General features: G+C 37.3%; 1 protein-coding gene across 6 annotated transcripts in view; it reads left to right on the top strand.

The window, feature by feature from the left end:
• The window catches only part of LOC149158918 (protein decapping 5-like), a 214303-nt gene that overhangs the window by 43250 nt on the left and 150591 nt on the right, over positions 1 to 20462 (top strand). For all 6 annotated transcript variants that reach the window (XR_016261735.1, XM_089436366.1, XM_089436365.1 and 3 more), the window contains exons 2-3: positions 13557 to 13657; positions 13974 to 14063. Coding sequence is in view for 5 of the 6 variants with exons in the window: in XM_089436366.1 (XP_089292492.1) it covers positions 13557 to 13657; positions 13974 to 14063 (191 nt within the window). In the remaining variant the exon portion in view is untranslated. The remainder of the gene's footprint in view (positions 1 to 13556; positions 13658 to 13973; positions 14064 to 20462) is intronic.

Genomic DNA, 20462 nt, shown 5'->3' with positions numbered 1-20462 from the left:
AGGGTTTTTTATAGTAAAGTTCCAAACAACAGAGGTCAGAGATCTTGTGATTCAGGAGGGACCTTGGTTCTGGGGATCTTCAGGCCTCTTTATCACTCCTTGGTTCCCGGAGTTCGATGCAAACACTTTCATTGTTTCCAAGATGCCTGTATGGGTACGCCTTCATAATCTTCCTCTACATTTCTGGGACCAAAGGATCCTGGAATGCATAGGCAACACCATTGGCAGATATATTAAAATGGATACACAAAGACTGGAGGAAAGAATTTTTACCTTCGCACGTATCTGTGTGGAAGTCGACCTCAGCAAAGGTCTACCGGACTGCATTAAATTGAAGCACAAAGATCGCAGCTGGACGCAGTCATTAGACTATGAAAATACAGCGTTCAGATGTAGAATATGTCGGCAAACTGGACATCTTCAAAATGCATGCCCAGAATACAAAAAGGACAGCCGTAGGAAGAAGAAATCTGGCAAACAGCGGAAGGGATGGAAGTTCGATCCACCAGAATCAGAAGAGGAGGAAGATTCTGAGGAGGAAGAACCCCTCCCAAATGAGAATAACCGAACAGAATCACAAAAGACACCCCCTCAAGAGCCTATAGAAACGCAATCGGAAAAGAAGCCAAATTCAATGGAAATCAGTGGAACCAAAAGGCAACATTCACCAGATACCTCTGACTCAGACAAGGAAAACCCCCAATCAAGTGATGGGAATCCACTTCAGCTCGTCCCCATGGTGCCGTCCCAAGGAGAGTGGCGCAAAGTTGAGAAGAAAAAGGGGCGGAAAACTTGAAAGCCACCCCCCCAATATCATCTCAGTTGCCCTTGTAGTGGAACACCCTCTCTAGGGTTTTTGTTTTTAGTCTCTTGTTCACCATCTCGACAAGCACAAGCCGGGAAATCGTAGATGCTATGTTTATCTACAATTCCTCATATATGAGGAGGCCTGTGCATCTGTTCAGTTGGTAGTTTTTCTCTTTCATGTTTTGGGGCAGGAATGAGTTTACTCATCCTGTGAGCTCTATGATTTGCAAATCATACAACAAATGAATGCTTCGGCATATACTATGTAACTTTTTATCTTGGTAATAAAAAGTTTGATTTTTTCTTTTGGAAAAAAAAATCACAATGTTTTGTTATATATTTTTTTTAATATAACATTATAACTTAATACTTAGAGCTCCTTTTAATTAATTTCTTATATATATTTTAAAAATTTATTTTATTAATTTATTAATATAATTTTTTATCAATAATCTGGAATATATATAATTTATATAGTCCTCTTTTAAGATTTACCCATACATTAAGCAATATTGATGAATGCGTAGAACCTTTATTCAAAGAAGTGTCATGGTATTTATCATTTATAGTTAATTTAGTATAGAATACTAGTGCGTTGTGTGCGACACATGCATATGTAGCTATCATATGTATGTATTGTATGCCCGCTATTATTCTTGCGTTCTTTATATTTATAGATGGGTCGTTACACTGCCCAAACAGAATATTCCCTAAGAAAAACGTAGTTAAACTTGGTAAACTACTACCCGGTCAACATTGGTCAAACCCTCCGACAATTCGGTCAACGCCCAAAACAGAAAATTGCGGTCTTGTCCTTCACAAGTGTGGAGAGAGAGGTTGCCCATAAATCCGTACACCCAATCAGATGAGGAGAGAGAAATGTGTGTGATGAATAATGTCCAAATGAGGTAGATGTTCCTTCTATTTATATGCAATGTTGAGGATGAATAGACGTGTCTCTTGGGCTTCTGAGCCTACATTAGATTGTTGTCGACCTTGACAATTTGTCCATAAACGAAATAAACTCATAATTCCATTTGTACATGTCAGAATGAGATGATATTTAGATCAATCCTACACCTCTCGGAAAGAGGAATCCAATAAAAATATCAGCTGCATCATATGAGCTGTTGAAGGTGGAGTTTGGCCCTAGTTGCCAAATTTAACATATCATCTATGCTATCAAATATGCAGATGAGGCTAAGGCATCCTCAGACTTTGATCCAAATGATGTCATGTAGCTCTTGCTGATGATGATGATCATGTGTCTCGTCGTGGTGATGAATTTGATGATTGATCATGTGTAGACTCTAGAGTCTAGAGTCTAGACTTGTAGTCTTGTAGTAGGCTAATGGCCTCATAGCTTGTCGTATTGTTTTTGGACTTTATAGGCCATTTAGAGCCTCATTCCTTGTGTATTCCGTCGATGATATGTATTGCACTTGGTGCCATTTTGATATATTCACCTTTACATGGTATATAAATGAGCAAACTTTGCATATTTTGTCTATTGGCTTGGAATCATGGTTTTAAATCTTAAAAAATAGTTTTTTCATTAAAAATTAATTATTTAATGTATTTTTTTTAAAACTGGTTCATCAAGACCTGACCAGTCTCGGTTCGACTGGTTTCGGTTTTTAAAACTATGATTACAATGACTTCAGTTTGGTGATATCACAGTAACCTCAGTTTAGAGCTATTAAATTGACTTCAGTTCGATGGTATCAAAGTGACCTCAGTTCAGTTCTCTTACAGTGATAAGGTTTCAGTGTCATTACAGTGATAAGGTCTCGATGGTATTATAATGATGATGTCTTGGTGGTATTACAATGATGATGTTTCGGTGCAAACACAGTGACATGGATCTTGGTTTGCAAACACAGTGAAAGGAAGAACAGGCAAGGATGACTTGATGGAGGAAGTCTCTAGTCTAGTTTGTAAGGGTCTTGGTCATCTCATCTTGAATCTACTGAAGGAAGAATTTTGACCGGGTTTTCCTCAAGAGGGGTTTTTCCCTTGCAGCGTGCCTACATCTTGTGTTCTCTTCTATTTGTTGCTTGGCATTAGTCTTGATGATAATAAAAGATAATTCGAAAAAACAAATAATAATAATGAAAAACATCACAAGATAATGTCATAATAAGAGAAATCGTTTAACTGCCACACTTTGGATTTCTCAACATTTTGGACCACTGGAAAATCTTCAAGAATAATTTTCTTGAAATTCCCTCATTCAAAATAACCACCTGCACCAAAAATTCGATTTCCCTTGAGAAAATATTTTCCTTCTAGCCCAACGAAATTTTTGTGGGTCTTTTCTACCTTGGAAATGAGACTTTTCTCCATTTTGACTTGATCCCATTTTTGGAAAATGCACATTCCCCTTATAATTATTTTTCCACTTGGAGAAAATTTTATTTTCTTCATTTTTATTTTTTGACTAATTTTTGGCTAATTATTTTGCTATCTTTTTGCCAAAAAAAATAATAATGACTCTAGAGGGGATTAGACATATTTCCCACCCTCAATATGTGTCTAGATAGAAAGTTTAGGAGTTGAGGTCTAAAATTAAATAATCATACCACCTAGAACCTCTATAGACAACACCTTTTTACATCAAAAATTACACAGACATCCCATATAGAAGGGGAATTTCATCAATAAAAACATGACCTCTAGACTCGACCAAATTCTGCGACACTTTACAAATGATCTAGTATGACAATTTACATAGACTCGATACACTAGGACTCATCTAAGACCTTACCATCGAGATCCACTCTAGCTTTGGGGCATGCTTGAAAGAAAAACTCTACCAATTATAAATGTTTAAAAACATAGATAATTGGTGGAGGAAAAGAAGCTCCCTAGAGTGAAACTTGCTGCACTCAGGTTGTCAAAGTTCCAAGGAAAGCGAAAGTACCAACTTTTTCAACAAGGATCGGATCACATATCAGTAGTCCGTGTGTCATGGTCATCCCATTCTACAAGTTCTATATTGTAAATGATCTTAGTAAAACCTTGAGTATATGTAATAACCTAGGTAAACTTATAATCTGATGACGAATTTCATCCTAGGAGGTTTTTAAACCTCGTTGATTACCTATGTTTTTAAACACGCGGTTAATCAGAAGAGTTTTCTCCCTCCAAATTAAACCCCAAAGCTAGGGTTAAATTTATTGTCGAATTATTAGGTGAGTCCTAGTGTTTTTAGTCAAGTTTGATGTAAAAATGGTTTGGGAATAATTTACGCTAATTGGTTTAATTATTTTATTACAAATCACTTGTTTTACTAGATCATATTGTGTCACAGATGGGTTATGTGTCTTGAGGGTCTAAGCCAAATGTGTATTCCCTCTTTGAGTCTTGTAAATGAAAAATCTTATGTATTAGAGGGTTGGAAAAATAATTAAATCCCCTCATGTGTAAATTAATTAATTTTTCTGGCAAAATAAAATTAAATCCTAAGCCAGAAAATTAATTAATTAGAGTCAAATTAAATTGTCTTAGGAAAATAAATTCTCCAAATGGAAAAATTCGTGGGTCTTAAAAAAATCAATTTTTAAAGGTCCTCCACCAAGGGAATATTGTATATTTCAAGAAAATTTGGACCCTTGGACCTTGGTGGTTAAGTCAAAGTCAAATTTTTGAGGAAATTAGCTCAAAATAATTAATTTTGAGCTAATTAAAATGGAATTAAATGATAAATTCAAAAATTCCTCAAAAATAAAAAATCAAGGGCCAAGATTAAAAGATCTTGAAGTATTTATCAACGACCAAGATTATGTTGACAAGGATAAAAAAACTAGCCGTTATCTTTCCATTTGGGGGATTCATCTATAAATTAGAGAGTCAATTGAGTCTCTAGTCATCTTGATCTTTGGCTAGAGTTGCTGTTGAAGCATTTTGTAAACTATTGTCCCATTGAGAACTCGTTTTTCTACTATAATAAAAGACTTTGGGGTGCAACTCGAGGTGTTCTTGTTCGTTGATTTGTGGTATGTATTGACTACGGGTTTCCTATGTGGTGCTTTGTATTATTATTTTGTGATAAATCATAATACATATTGTTTGCAGATACTCAATCCTTGGTCTCCAAGTGCACAGACTGTGGGCAAGGGTTACCTTGCTTGGATCCTTACATTTTATACGGTGGATTGAATCTTCATTAGGCTATATTGAGCATGAGTTTTTCTGAAGCGTTTTAGCCATTCTTTCAAGGAAAAAATATTATAAAAATTATTTTCTCAAAATCTATCTAAAAAACTCATGTATAATTTGTAAATAATTTTGCAATTTTTTTTGTAAATTATTTTTCTAACTTGGGTTGGTGTTTTTAGATTTATTTTGTATATATTTGGGGTTTGGGTGTTGTATTTCTATTTTTTTGCAGGTTGGATCAAGGGATCAAGTGAAGGAAGAGCTAGATCTAGGCCCTTGAAGGTAAGATCTAGCCTTTTGATAATTTTGCAAGGACTTTCACTAAAGATTTGATGGCAAAATTCAGATCCGGAAGAAGAATTTTTTTTGAGACAAGGGTTTTCAGTTTTTGGCCATCCCGGGACCAGATTTGCCCCCTCCAAGCCCAATGTCTCCCTTCCTTGGCCTCTGCGTCATCATTTTTGCCCTTTTAGGGCAGGGCGTAGCTTTGGGAGGCCAACGTCTCCCCTTCTAGGCCTAGTGTTGGGGCCTTAAGGCCTAGCCATGGGCCCTAGGCCACACGATTGCCCTTCTCTTGCCCAAACGACTGCCCTTTAGGCAGGCTGTCCTCCTTTTGGCCCTAGTTTGCCTTCCAAAACCCCAACGTCAAGCCTTTTTGGGCTTTCTTCCTCCAGCGTTGCACTTTTCTGGCCTCCTCTTGCCTTTTCTGCCCCCGATCTATCATCTCAGCCTCCTTATCCCCAAGTGTTGGCCTTCCTTGGCTTACCTTTGGCCTTCCTTAGCCATTTTCTAGCTTGGCCTGAAACCTTAATCTGAATTTTAAAGGCTAAATACTTGGTGGTTTTGCAAGTTTAAGGTCTCAAAATTCATATTTTTCAAGCGGCAACTTGATCCCAAAGTTTCAACGAATTTCAACCACGGGATCTTCAAGGCCTTGGGCCTAGGGTTTGACCTCTAAACATTTGTTTTGTCAAAATCACTTAGAATTGTAAAATCTAAATTTTCACAAGTTTTGACCACTTGGGCATCTTGAATTTGCCCTAGATCTAACTTTAAAGCTTGCTGGAATTTACTGCATAACTGCAAAATTCAGATCTGAATATTTCTGAAACACATTTTAATTAAGGTCAAAAATTTGAATTTTTAGTTTCCACCAAAATTTTACTATTTTTAGGAATTTTGGGCATCACCTTCATTATTACTAGCTTGCTGATCTATGATTATTTCACTGCTGTAATAAATGTGAAAATTTCTAAGTTGAAATTCTACTACTGCAACAACTAATTTATTTCACCTACTTATTATTCACAATAAGTTATTTACGAAATCCCCTCAGTAAATATTAAAATAAATTCTACTACAGTTATCACACAATTACCTAGAGAAAAATACATGCACAAGAACCAATCACATCAACACAGTTATTTTTGGACAATTGTCCTCGAAAAATCCAATCTGGGAAAACGGTGCAGCAGATGAGGGCTTTATTAATCTTCAGCAACAATTACTTTTACAAGGAACGATTTTATAGAGAAACTGAAAGAAAACACCAGAGACTTTCCCTTTGAGACTTTCTAACACTTTGGAGACCCTGCTCCCACTTTTGCGTCACCCCTGCATCACTCTACGTGGCCCGGTGTGGCTCTGAGTGGCTTTGCGTCCCTTTGCGTAGGCTTGGCGTCTCTCCTTTGGACTGTGTCTCTCTCTGCGCTGTCTCCCACTATACCTACGTCACCTCCTCCTCTGTCAGTTCCTGTTGCTGATGCCCTCCTCTTCCTCCACCCTGCAACTCTTCCTCTGAAATCAATCTCTTCTACTTGAGAATCGATTTTCCTTGAGACACTGAATATCTGCTGGTGTTTTTTCAAATGATCATCGAGTCTTCTCTTATACTTTTCCCGTTGATGAATCAACGACCGAGATTAAGTCCCTAATCAACGACTAAGATTAAAACAAACTTGATCCTCATATTTTAGAAGCTTCTCACCCTTATCTCTATTAATACACATTAATATTTTTATTTTCTTAAGTTTAGACTTAGGAACCCATTAAAAATATTAATTATTTTAATAACTCCTCATCTGTGTGGAATTTCTCAAAACGATTTTTGGGTCTTGGAGATCCCATGTGCCTTAGCCTCTCCTCCAAATTTCAAGGCTAGAGCACATCTGATGCTACCAAAAATCAACAATAAATATATTAGTTCTGAAATTTACTGAATCACACCCCATAAAAGCCTTAAAATTTGATTTTTTCAAGTTTCAGTTCGGATATAATGCCCTCGCTAGTGGTAATGCCAACCAACTTTATGAACGATAAATCTAGGGAAGAAACCTTCCTTGCATATGTAACGAATAAAATATATATAAATAATGTAAAATAATATAAATGATAATAAGCATAAATAATTATTAGTTAAGTAGTAATTAGGTTGAAGAGGCATGTCTAATTGAGACATGACTCTTCATGAAGAGACACTTGCTTGGTATATAAGCAAGCCTTTCGTTCTCATTTGTAAATCATCATTCATTCTTATTCTTATTCATTCACATTTAATATAGTATTTATATCCTCAATGGATAATTTCATATTCCAAGTCTTCTGGAGTAATTAATTTATAGAAGGAACTTTGTTCGCTTCATTTGGTATCAGAGGAGTTCGGCCCTTTAGGTTGCTTAACTGGTGCACAAAGCTCGTTCTCCGATCCAGGTCCTTGGCTATCGAAACTCGTCAACCGTGTTGCCGTACAATTGAAACATTTTGCTTAGAATTTGGGAGTTTCTCCTTTTCCCTGTTTTTCTAGGCCTTTGGCCATTAAAATTAAAATTAAAAGGAAATTCGCTAGTTGACCTTTGGCCATAAAAAAAAAAGTCACAAGAAAAAAAAATATAAGTAAATAAATTAAAAAATAAGAAGAAGGAACTTTGTTCACTTCATTTCTTTGTTCGCTTCAGCATACATTTTATGCTTGTCCATGCACAATCAGATAAGTTTGTTTCTAGCCATTTTGTGAGGGCAGTTTCATTCATGAAACATTTTTCAAACTTGTCAAAGCTTGAATGTCTTGAGTATAGTTTTTGTTAATGAAGATTCCACACAATAAATGAGGAGGCAAAATTCATATGAATTGTAGAGGGTGGATTGTGAAGAAATTTTTGGCATTGTTCAAGTTTTATCATAATGAATTACGAATTGTAGTGGCGATAAACATACACCGCACCTCTAAAGAGAGCAAGGGTTGTTTGCTTGGGTGAAAGATAGCACGATCAAAAAGTTATCTTTAACATGAAAAATTGAACCAAAATAGTGTTCAACGAAGTTGTAATATTATCAACCTTGACTCCTCAAGCTGTATTTATTGCGTGCTTTCGAGGAGCTGAATTAGAGTCCTTTAGGATGCCATTTGTCACCAGCAACATGTTCAAGTGCAAAATAAGGTTTGCTCCCTAACACCACAATAATAGCTTATATAATATAGTGTTGTCTCGGATGCCATTTCCATGCTGTTTTTCCAACTTCCAAGAAGGCCGTCAATCTTTGCCACAACTTCCCGGACAACAAAAACACAGACACATTGATTCATGAAGTCAATGGTGTTTATCCGGTAACAATTTTTCATTTAACTCTGTTGACCCTGCCGCCTGCACCTACCAACAAGTCAGTGAGAAAAGCCTTCAACCCCACAAGGTGTGGTTGGTGGCAGGGAACTTAGAAAAAACGCTGTCACACTAATCCCGACTCTCTCCGTTTGAGCTATCTCCTAGGTTAGCTAAGGGGGGTGGTCCCTAATGAAATGTTAATTTAAAAAGGATGTGAGTTTTTAGGAGAATTGTTAGAGTTAAATAGATTAGCTCTTTAAGATTTATAAGCAAAAAATTGATATGAGCAATAACCATCATAAGATAAGCATGAAATACATAAACAACCAGTGCCTTCCAAGTATTTGCTCTTTAAGAAATGAAATTGTATTTTGCTTAAAATGAAGTGAAATGCTTTCAAATATAAAGCCAAAATAACCTTGAAAAGTGAAACACTAAATTGTTAGCACAAGATATTATATATGCTTTCAAGATGAATAAGTCTACAAATCAAAACATGGAAACTATCTTGCTCAAAAAGATACAAAAATAACTCAAATGTTAGACCAAGATGACAATAAAGTATGTTACAAAAATAATCTACAAGACGCTAGGCCAAAGAGTATGAGCAAACTCTCCTCTTTGACTAGACATGACTTAGCTCTTTGAAATAGCCAGATATTGATAAATGAAGTACAATACGTAAAAAATATTTTTTTCCAAGTTTGATATTTTGATGCAAGAAATAAAAGCTTTAAGAAACTTGAAAGAATCCCTACAAGACACAAATAAGATATAGATGAGACTTTGGAATTCAAAACATGTGGGTTCTCTTTGAATATTTTTCAAGAATGGGTTGATTCCTTCGACAATTTCCCCTCACGCTTGAAAAGCTTGACCAAATAATCATTTATCTACAAAACTTCACCACAAATCATTAAATTGACATGAAATTAAATAAGTGCAATGGAAAGAATTCCTAGAGATACATCTATTATCCACTAGAAGATTTCTTTTCCTAAAACAAATAATTAATTCTTATGTTAATATGAGATAGTTGCATACTAACATAACTTAAAACAAGCATGAAAGAAATAATGACATGATGAAATAAATAGAAGCATAACAACAAGTCAATAATTTACCACACATGCAAGGAGAAGAACACCATCACGCTTTACCCCAAAGATTGTTGTATTATATTGCAAGCAGTGAATACAATCATGGAGAGTTTCCTCAAGCACAATAGCTCGTATTACATGATACAATATGAGAGCCCATGACTCTATTATATAGAGAATTGGGAGAAAATCCCAATGAAGAATGACAATGACAAATGACATTGGAGCCAATCCCAATGTAGAAGTGATTAAACAAGTGGCATGAGGTGACAATCCCAAAGAGAAATTCGAATTTGTTGAATGGAGCTCCAATGCCAAGTGTAAAAATCGAATTCTGGCAAGTGGACATCATTTTCTTCTTCCCTTATGTGTCAAATTCGAATTTTATGATAGAATGACAAGTGTATATGGGTGGTAACCCATGTGGGGACAATTTCCCACAAAAATCTCCACCAAATATTCTCCCAAATCCTCCCAAATGTGCATTAACTTCACAAATTCGAATTTCCAAATAAGCAATTTTCTCCTTTAATGCCAGAAATTCGGTTTTATTTGAGCACATGTCTTTTCCTTGATTTTAGGAGTCCACATCACCTTGGGACTTCACTTTAACTCCCCCATAATTTTCCACCTCATTTCCACAACATTTAGCATGTGTGGATATTTATTTTTCTCCATTTATTTAATTTTTGGCTTAATTAATTGCTAGATTTCCCACTAAACTTAGGAAAAGTGGGTTTTGAGGGTTCAAAACACATTTTTAACCCATCAAAGTGTGTCATAGTAGAAAGTTGAGGGTGAGAGGTGTAAATTTCATTACTCATACCCCATACAACTTCTCTAGACATCACTTATTACATTACAAATACAATTTTATTTGCAATTTTTGACCTGCAGGAAATCTAAAAATTTAAAAAATGACTACTTAGACCTAACCAAATTCCACGAAATTTTTTGTGTGATCTAGTATGGTAATATACATAGACTCTAGACACTAAGATGTGTTAGGGGCTCAACCTTCAAACCGTCACCCCGGCTTTGGGGTAAAAAGTGAGTGAAAAAACCCAGAAAATTATCCGCCTCTAAAGAGAAAGGAAAATTAACCAGATAAAAAAACACTCCAAGGTATACTCATTTGTTGATTGAGTCTCAACATCCTAGGCCTGTTACATACTCAAAACTCATCATTACTAGTATCACTTATTACAATTCCCCGCAGGGTGTGGAATCTAGGTACAAGAAAGATGATGAGAAAATAGTAGAGTTAAAAACTTTGTTTACTGATGATATCTGATGGTACAAGTGTCTTCTGGATCATCCTTGGCCGTGGAGTCTTATATAATCATTAGGTGCCACTCCAGTGGTCAACAAACTCCTTGATAAGAACATCACATTCATTTAATCCTTGGCTAAATCATGCTAGCTGTTTCTCTTTGAGCCCGATGAATGTTCCATGTATTGAACATGGTTTTGGCAAGGAAACCTCATTGGCTATCCAACTTTCGTTCAAGATGCTTTATTATCCAATGTTGCAAAAGTCAGACTCGAGATTAAATCGACAAGGGTCTGAAAAATGAAGAAGTCAGGAAAAAATCTTAAAAAGTCGGCAAAAACTCAATAAAATTAAAATACAAAAATATTCATTTTTAAAATTTTTTTAGCATATAAAGTATCGACAATATCAGATAAATGCATTGCCACATAAATATGAAAATAAAACAAAGATATAGGAAGTCTAGTGCTACATCACATATCAACAGTGAATCAAGTCTTGAATCTTGAGTCTTAACTCAGTTTCAAGAGTCAAAATATCAACAAAAAATATAATAAATGTATCTTATGATTCATCATCATGAGTCATCTACAAACTACATGTCATAAACTAGAGAGTCACCGAGTTCCTCTATCCCTTTTATGGGAATAGGAAATGGCTTTTCCTCTAGAGGAAGAAGGTGCTGCTCTTGGGGCTAGAAATGGACTCTGATGTCTTCTAGAAGCAAAAATAGGAGGTTGCCTCTGCCCTCTGCTGCTGCCCATACTATATCCATGATTTAGGGCTTGTTTCCACCCTTGCATATGAACCTGAAAATCCTTGCAATATATGCAAGATTGAACATGCTGCTGTCTACAAACTATTGTAGCCTCAAACCACTATTACCAGATGTATTTTTATGCATAAGAAGGGTGTGAGATAGGGACATTCAGGGCTAAAAAATTTATGATGTTCTTTGGCCATGAAAATCCCCTTGGTGCACTTTCAAATCAGCATTATTAGTGAGATAACATGGCTGTTCATGCATCATGGAGTAAGTTTCATATTCCCTTATTATGTTAGGCTGTCTACAAATCCAAAGATCCATAATCTTAGCCATATAATCATCATCATCCATGTCATAAATGGGATCCCTATCAAAATAAAAAAACCTTTATCCCATTCATGCCATTGAATTGGGAAGATAATAGCAATATTTTGAATCTCACAGTTATGTTCATCAATATGTTCATCAAATGGGGGTTTCCCTATGAACTTTTCCTTTCCAAATTACTAAAGGATGTATCACAAAAATTAAACATTTGGAAAGGTGTGTAATTCACGATGCCATTGTTTTCAGGTGTGGAAGATATGGATGCTTGGATGCTCTCACCATCAAGGTTTTATCGAAGTTCTCTTCATTATTTGACCCTCAATTGAATCATGACAAAGCTCTTGATTTTTAATTGAAGCAGGAGAAAATTCCTCATCAATTTTTTCTTCTTGTAAGGAGCCACAAGACTTCCAAAGGCTTCATTATCCTTATCTTTTCTAAATAAAAAATATTATGCTGATGGGAGGGAAGAACATCCTCATGTAACTTGTCTTCAACTGATAGTGTGGCTAAACATATTTCGCTTTGATATAATTACAGAAGATAAAATATGCATATTGTCCTTTTTCTGTTTCCTTCATAACATCATTGGAGGGATTATCATCATATTCCATTATCAAATGTTCAACCTTTTCCTCTATTCAATACTGGATATCAGGAAGAACACATGCATCTTCAACTTCTTCATAACCATATATCCAATGTTTTTGAATTTTTTTCTCTAAATATGGAAACGATTTTCTCCCTTTAGGGCTGAAATTACAATACCAATGACATGCTCCTTTTCCTTAGATTGAATGTGCAAATGTTCTCATTAAGATATCTTTATGGACAATGTTGATCTTCATCATGTAATTCATAAAAGATTCAAGGTGCCTTGTATCTATCAAGGATTTCCATCAAACTTTGGGACATGGGTAACGTATGGCATATACAAATGTGTTGGAGCACATGACATATCCAAAGGAACAAACACATTTTTGTTTTTTTTTTTTTTTTGGTTTAAGCCATACTTGAAACCTACAAGGTGATGATTTAAGAAATTTAAGAATTACATACCAATTATACAAATACCAAAGATGTGGGGTCACCTATATATTATGAGGATTAAGAGATTGAGTCATAAATAAATTTGCTTGTACCTTCAATCAACTCAAATTCCAAATTATTATTATCTTCATGATATTTCTTTTTGAGAATTACTTCTTATAGTGTATTTCTTAACTAGAGTTTCTTGAGGCAGGGTCGCAAGATGAGATTAAATTATTGAGTCACTTGGATTTATGCACAATGACAATTCTGCTCCAGATGCAATGTTCGATTAATGCATGCCGTCCTTAACCATAAATGCCTTGTTGATCGCCATGTGTTCCTCTTCATTTCATGATCTGAAAATTTACAGATGTACTGTTTGTAGGCCTAGATTCCACTGTATTTTAATGTTTCCATTTAATAGTGCAATTTTTTGGTGCTTTTGTATTGTCTGAAGATGCTATTAATTTTCAACCTCTGTTGGTTTGCAGTGTGCATGTTTGGAACAGAAGGCAGAAAAATGGATGGCCCTCAAATACCTGCAAGTGGCAAGGTTTATGACTATATAATATTTCGAGGAAGCGACATTAAGGTTCTTTCTTACTTTTCATTTGTGGCTGAATATATAGTCTGGATCGCTATTTGAAGTGTTAACAAGAAGCATTTCAAATGTTTCGACAGTTAACAGAAATTGTTCATGTTGAATACATCAAATTATATGTAATAAGTCACATATTACTCCTTGGGCTATTTCTAGATTAATTTGATTCCTTTGGCTTAGTTTAGACCTGCCAGGCATTCTTGTGAACTTATTTTAGATTCAATAAATGTCTTTGTTGCCACTTCATGCCTTCATATGGTGTGTTTTCTCTTTTTCAAGGAATATATTGACTGCCAAATTTCTACAGGATTTGCAAGTCAAATCTGCTGCAGCTACCCAAAAAGATGGACCACAGCCTCCACATCCTCATGATGATCCTGCCATTATTTCACTGCAGGTAATTGCAATAATATGTACAAGCAGCTATATATAACTGATGGTGCTGTCTTTTCACTCCAGATGATGGCATGTTGTAACTTGTTTGTATACATTCTTGATCTCTTGTATGTATACTTTGGCCCATTGTGAAAACATTTGTATATCATGCACCAAATGTGATCTATTTTTTGCTTGATGATCATATTGTACTGTTTCTGTCTGGTTATTACCTTTTTTGTTGGCAATGTTGTATTGTAGATATGGACTTGATTAGTTTTATTCCTGTTTGTGCTTATGATCCATGAATATTCTGATATTAGTATCATAGTAAAACCCATATTGTTCATTGCATCTCTCTGGCACACACATTTTGCATGCTATGTGTTATCACTCAAAATGAACTTCTCAATGTTGAATTTCTACAACCTTGGGTCTAGGATAGAGTCTTAAAATCTTTGACACTACCAAACCAAGAGTCACAATGATACTTGCACAAAGGAATATAAACATTAGTAAATCTACTAGTGCACAAAATATAGACAACTTTTTACAAATTTCAACCCAACTTCGTTATATTAATCAACATATAATACAACAGTCTAGGGCTCCCATACCAAGGATAATGCCCTCATACATCCACTAGTACAAGAATACAAAACTGGGGCTTGGTGTCAGTCCATCGACAACCAATCTACCCTCAACAAGATACTCTGACCATCTGGCTGATGTAGTCGACTCTCTCAGCGCCTTTCGGTTGTACCCTGTACCTGCCCGGTCCTTCTGCGCTCGATTTGCAGCTTTTGCCTCTATCAATGCTCCAAGTCCATCTGGCCACCGAACCTCAGCTGTCAATCTGCTCTCTAGTTGTGCCTTAGTCCATCAAGGGTACAACACATCGAGACTCCTGTCGATTTTGGGTACAACACATCGAGACTCCTGTCGATTTTTTCACAACTCCACTTGTGAACAACTCTCAACTGCCCACTATTGCTCCTCAGTTACTCAGGGACTTCAGCCAACTATGGTCTTCCTGTGTTGCTCCAATGAAGACCAACATAGGGCACGGAGGGCTGCCACCTATCACTGCAAGATGTCCATCTCCCACACTGAACATGTGCTAGGAGGACTGTCCAGTATCTGCTGTAAAAGTCCTTCTCCACACACGTCTAGGGCTACTCAACTCCTCCTCTTGTTCGTCAACCCTTAAGCTCAACAATTGCCACTCTAGCAACCACCTAGGTCCATGAAGATGGTGCACACCTGGCCCCAACTTGGCCATTATCACGCTGTCCTCCAGCAGACCATAAATTCCCAATCCATGTCCAAACTTGATCCACTCTCATGTTGCCCTCCGACAGTCCACAAGTGACCAAGCCTGCTGTAGCATCTGCTCCTAGTTAGGGCATCCAACACCTATGGAGACCCTTCCTCTTGGCTGCCAACAAACTTCACAAACTGTCCAACCCTTGGACACCCATCCACCTGCATCAAGTCAACTCAAAAACACCAACAAACCTACATACCTCATGTCATCAAGGGCTGGTGTAAACTGTTGTAGGTCTGAACTCTGGTTAGGGCTTGTTAGCATGCTGCTACAACCCTCTTTTCATGCCTTCCAGACCTCCCTTTGACTGCGGCCTCCCTCCATAAGGTTCCTCCAACAACTCGCTGCCTCCTAGCCTTCTTCTAGGCCTCAAAACCCAACCTTCTAGCCACCTGTTCACCCAAAACAGATCTGTGGCCCTAGCTGAAGCTTCTTGCCCCCTTGAACAAGACAAATAAGGCCTGCATCCTAGCTATAGGCACTCATCAATGTGGCCTGCTGTATGAGAGAGTATACTGCCAAAAACAGCCACAAAACACCATCCAACCTGCCCTTAATGCATGCAGCAGCCTCCTGTAGCTTCACGGCCCTGAAAGAGACACACAAAAAGACAAAAAACAGTCCTCCTATTCAACGTCTAGCCTTCTCCTCTAGCTCGGCTGCCTCAGAAGTGTTTTCTCTATGAATTGATGCTCATTGGATATGTCTAAGAGGTCTCACAAGGAATTTTATTTGTATGTTTCGTGTGGGGATTGAACAACCCTCGAAAGGGCACCTCTAACACAAGGTCGACTTGCCTTTATGTCCCTCCTTGCCTACCATAACACATAAAAATTAATATCTTCACTTGTAGACCTTAGAATTCAATAATTTTCACTGCGTTGGATTCGTCTCAACGTCCTCTATCATCTTCATCCATTACATGTCGAAATCTCATCACGGTTTTGGCCCAAACATCGATGGGTGAAAAACCCGAGGCTCGAGTTTCAAGTCCACAAGGCCACTTATGGAGCTCCTGTTAGTTTTTGTAGCATCGGATGTGTTCTAACCACAGAATTTTGTGGAGAGGCTAGAATACAAGAGATCTCCAAAACCTAGAAATCATTTCTGGAGATTCTGCCTAGAAATGACTTAATTAGATTATTAGGCAGTTTTTAAATATTTTCTAAGTCCAAACTTAGGAAATATGGTTAATTAATCAAAATTAATTAAGTCAAGGCGTGAATGATCTAGAAACTCACACAGATCAACTTCAAGTTAATCCTAGCCATCAATTAAGATTTAATCTTGATCGTTGGAGTCCCAAACGAGGATTATAAGAAGTCGATGGACACTTGGAGAAGACATTTGAGTAGTTTGATTTCATGAGAAAATTGATTTACAGAGTAGTAACAGTCAGTTGCCGAAGAGAGAGCCAGTGAAATTGAAGTAGTGAGTGAGGGGCAAAGACAGTGATCCGGAGGAAAGATTTTCCAAATCCAGAGAGGCAGCAACAAGAGAGTTGAATTATCCCAGAGAGGTAGCGTTGAGGGGCTTCAGCAAGGCAGTTTGATTTAGAGGAAGGAAAATCATTCTCAGTTCCAGAGGTCGGGAAGAAGTCCCAAAGGGTCGGAGAGGTGATTTCTTCAACATCCAGAGGCAGAACGACTTCATCAGAGCCCAGTCCGAAGCAAGCCGTCTAGCCAACTACGTAAAGCTCCAGGAGGCCGAGTTTTGGTAGGGAAAGTTGAACCAGAGATTGCTTGTGGGAGAAGGGTAATTCCCTTCAATAGTTTGCTCAAATTTTCCTGATGTTTGGATTGCCAGTTGGGCATCCATAGATGTACTTAGATTTCACTGCTGCATAATATAATAAAATCGTCACTGCTGCATTGGTTTTCCCAAGTTGGGTTTTTTCGGGGACATTGGTTCAAAAATAACTATGTCATTTTATGTGTGTGTGCTAGCATTTCTTCCAACGTATATTCTTCCGTAGTTTTATTTGTGTAGATTGCAGTGTAGTTATTCAGTATTGGTGTAGAAAACAATAAATAAATTATTAGATTTAATTAACAATTAGGAGAATAATTTCCAATTGCTGCAATAGTATTCAAGATTCCAAATTTTCACATGGTATTAGAGCGCAGATGATCAGCCGAAGAGCTCAATAGTGAAGACAAAGGGAGTTTCGTTGTTCCGTGTGGGCGACAAATCGAAACCCTAGAGGTAGCGCAGTCACTTTGCCGAGAAGTCGAGTTTCTTGAGGAGATTCGATTTTTCTGAGTGAGGTGTTGAAAATGGCAACAAGAAATGCTAAAAATAGAAGCTCTAAAAATAGCACTGGTATAAATAGCAGTTCAGGTACCAATGTTGGACATAGCAACAAGGAATGAAAAATGGAAGTGCTAAAAATAGCATTGCTATAAATAGCATTTCGGGATAGATTCCAATTTTAATTAGTCCCTGAATTAAAATTCGAATTTAGTCTCACTAGCTATTTGAAAATAATTAATTAATTCATCTTGAGTTAATTAGTTGTAGGAAATCAAACATGAAGTCTATGTGAAGACATGAAACAGTTTCTCCATTGATTGAGGAAGTTATCCCTTGATTAAAGGAGATCAGGATGAGTTGTACTTTGAGTTGTAATTAGTTAGCTCAGTTAACTGAGTTAAGTCCAGTTAGATTAGTTCAAATAGTTTGTTGAACTAATTGTGAGTTCAGTTAGTTAATGCATGCATGCATGTAACTGCTACACTTCAGATAACTGAATATTCTCTCATAAATAACTCATGCATGTCAGTTCAGTTAGAGACCCAGTTGAGATCAGAGGAAGGGACAGTGTACTATCAATTGGAGGATTTTTCCTATATAGGAAACTCATCCATGCAGAAGGAATCATCTCCTTCAGGAATGTGCCGTTACTTCTGAGTTTAGTGAGTAGTTTGAGAGGGAAATTCACACAGGTGGCAGCATTGGACCGTAGGAGAAACTGCGCAAGGAAATAGGAGGCTTGGAGGGCAAAGGAGAAGGTTTGTGAGAGGCCTTTGACTGTCTATGAGTAGCATTGTTTGATTGCAGAGAGAGCAGGATAGCTTGTGAGCTGATTCTTTTTGTAACTTGAACATATTTCCACTTGTATGATAATACAAAAATTGGGGTTTTGGGCTGAGGCTTTCCCGAGTTATTCTTCTGTGTTCATGTGTGATTGATTTCTCATTCTCAATTATATGTGTTTTATTTGATCTTGCTCATATTCGATTAAGCTTCAACAAAGTTTGTTGTAGAAGTAGATTTTCTATTTTGCTTTAGTATATTGCATAATATGTTGATCGACAATGGGAATTTCTACATGGTATCGAAGCAAAGGTGATCAAAGTAGTGAACAGTATACAAAGAAGAGAATTCGAAGTAAGAAAAAAAATTGGGCCGCGAGTTTGCAAAGCAGATCTGAAAATTTTTGTGCAAAATTTTCAGAAACAAATAGCAGATCTGGATTCCTTGCGAAAAATACCCAAATTCAAAAATAAATCGGCTGAATCAGAGTTCAGATGAAGGAGATATCGCTGATTTAAAATCAGCTCTTTCTCGTGAAAATTTCGTGACGACGGGAAAGATGAAACAGATTGGTGTGCTAGCCAAGAACCTGTATGCACTTGAGGTACAAGATGCATGCAAAGCCTTGAGGAGCAAAGCAAATGTTGAAGACTTGGTGGTTGAGAGTGAGAGTACATTACCTCAACATGCAACGCTAGAAGAAGTCTCGGACAATTGTGGAGGAGCCACAATTGGTGAAGCAGCTTCAGGAGGTTGTGGAGCAACCACAATTGGAGAAGCCGAGAGGAGATCGAGTGGAGGCATCCACTCATGTCGAGACATCCAGTAGGGGGAAATTTCGAGCCAAGTGGGCAGAGGGATCACATGCATCCATACCTCCAGGTCGGAGGTGAGGTGATGTGGAGTGATAGTCCCAAGAAGGCTGGAATAGGGGCAGGATCATTGAGGTACCCAACCTCTTTGATTAGACCTTGCTACGGGAGGCCCAATGAGGAGTATCAGGACTGGCTGAGTGGGTAGAAGCAGATGCGGATGGATCAGCAGAGAGAGCTACGGTGCAGGAATCCCAAGACAGTGCAGGAATCCCAAGACAGTGCAGAGCTAGCAGGTTGCAACAATGCGAGAGGCACAGGAGTGTTGCACCAGTGCAGGATGGCACAGAGAGGTGTGCAACGGTGCGAGATGCATGGAGTGTTGCAGCAGCTCAGAGGTCACAGAGGGAGCACTTGTCAGCAGCAGAGGAAGCTTCAGCATCAGAGGATGTTTCTAGCCCAATAGGGAGGTCAGTTGGGAGATTTTTTTGTTTCTAGAGTTGTTGGAGCAACAACACTTGGGAGAAGTGTTGGATGCAGAACATTCCACAGGTTCAGGATTGGGTTCGAGTTGAATGCCTTACTTGTTGAGAGGGAGTGTTGAAAAGGGCAACAAGAAATGCTAAAAATAGAAGTGCTAAAGATAGCAGTTCAGGTACCAGTGTTAGACATAGCAACAAGGAATGAAAAATGGAAGTGCTAAAAATAGCAGTTCAGGTACCAGTGTTAGACATAGCGACAAGGAATGAAAAATGGAAGTGCTAAAAATAACAGTTTGGGTACCAGTGTTAGACATAGCAACAAGGAATGAAAAATGGAAGTGCTAAAAATAGCATTGCTATAAATAGCATTTCGGGATAGATTCCAATTTTAATTAGTCCTTGAATTAAAATTCGAATTTAGTCTCATTAGCTGTTTGAAAAATAATTAATTAATTAATTTTGAGTTAATTAGTTGTAGGAAATCAAACATGAAGTCTATGTGAATACATGCAACAGTTTCTCCATTGATTGAGGAAGTTATCCCTTGATTAAAGATCAGTATGAGTTGTACTTTTAGTTGTAATTAGTTAGCTCAGTTAACTGAGTTAAGTCCAGTTAGATTAGTTCAAATAGTTTTTTGAACTAATTGTGAGTTCAGTTAGTTAATGCATGCATGCATGTAACTGTTGCACTTTAGATAACTGAATATTCTCTCATAAATAACTCATGCATGTCAGTTCAATTAGAGACTCAGTTGAGATCAG

Source organism: Pinus tabuliformis, chromosome 5_2, assembly GCF_031772625.1.
Source record: "Pinus tabuliformis cultivar Carrire ecotype Pingquan chromosome 5_2, CPIR1, whole genome shotgun sequence".
In the NCBI taxonomy this organism is placed as follows: Eukaryota; Viridiplantae; Streptophyta; class Pinopsida; order Pinales; family Pinaceae; genus Pinus; species Pinus tabuliformis.
The sequence above is the reverse complement of the archived record's forward strand: the minus strand, read 5'-3'. Positions and strand labels throughout refer to the sequence as shown.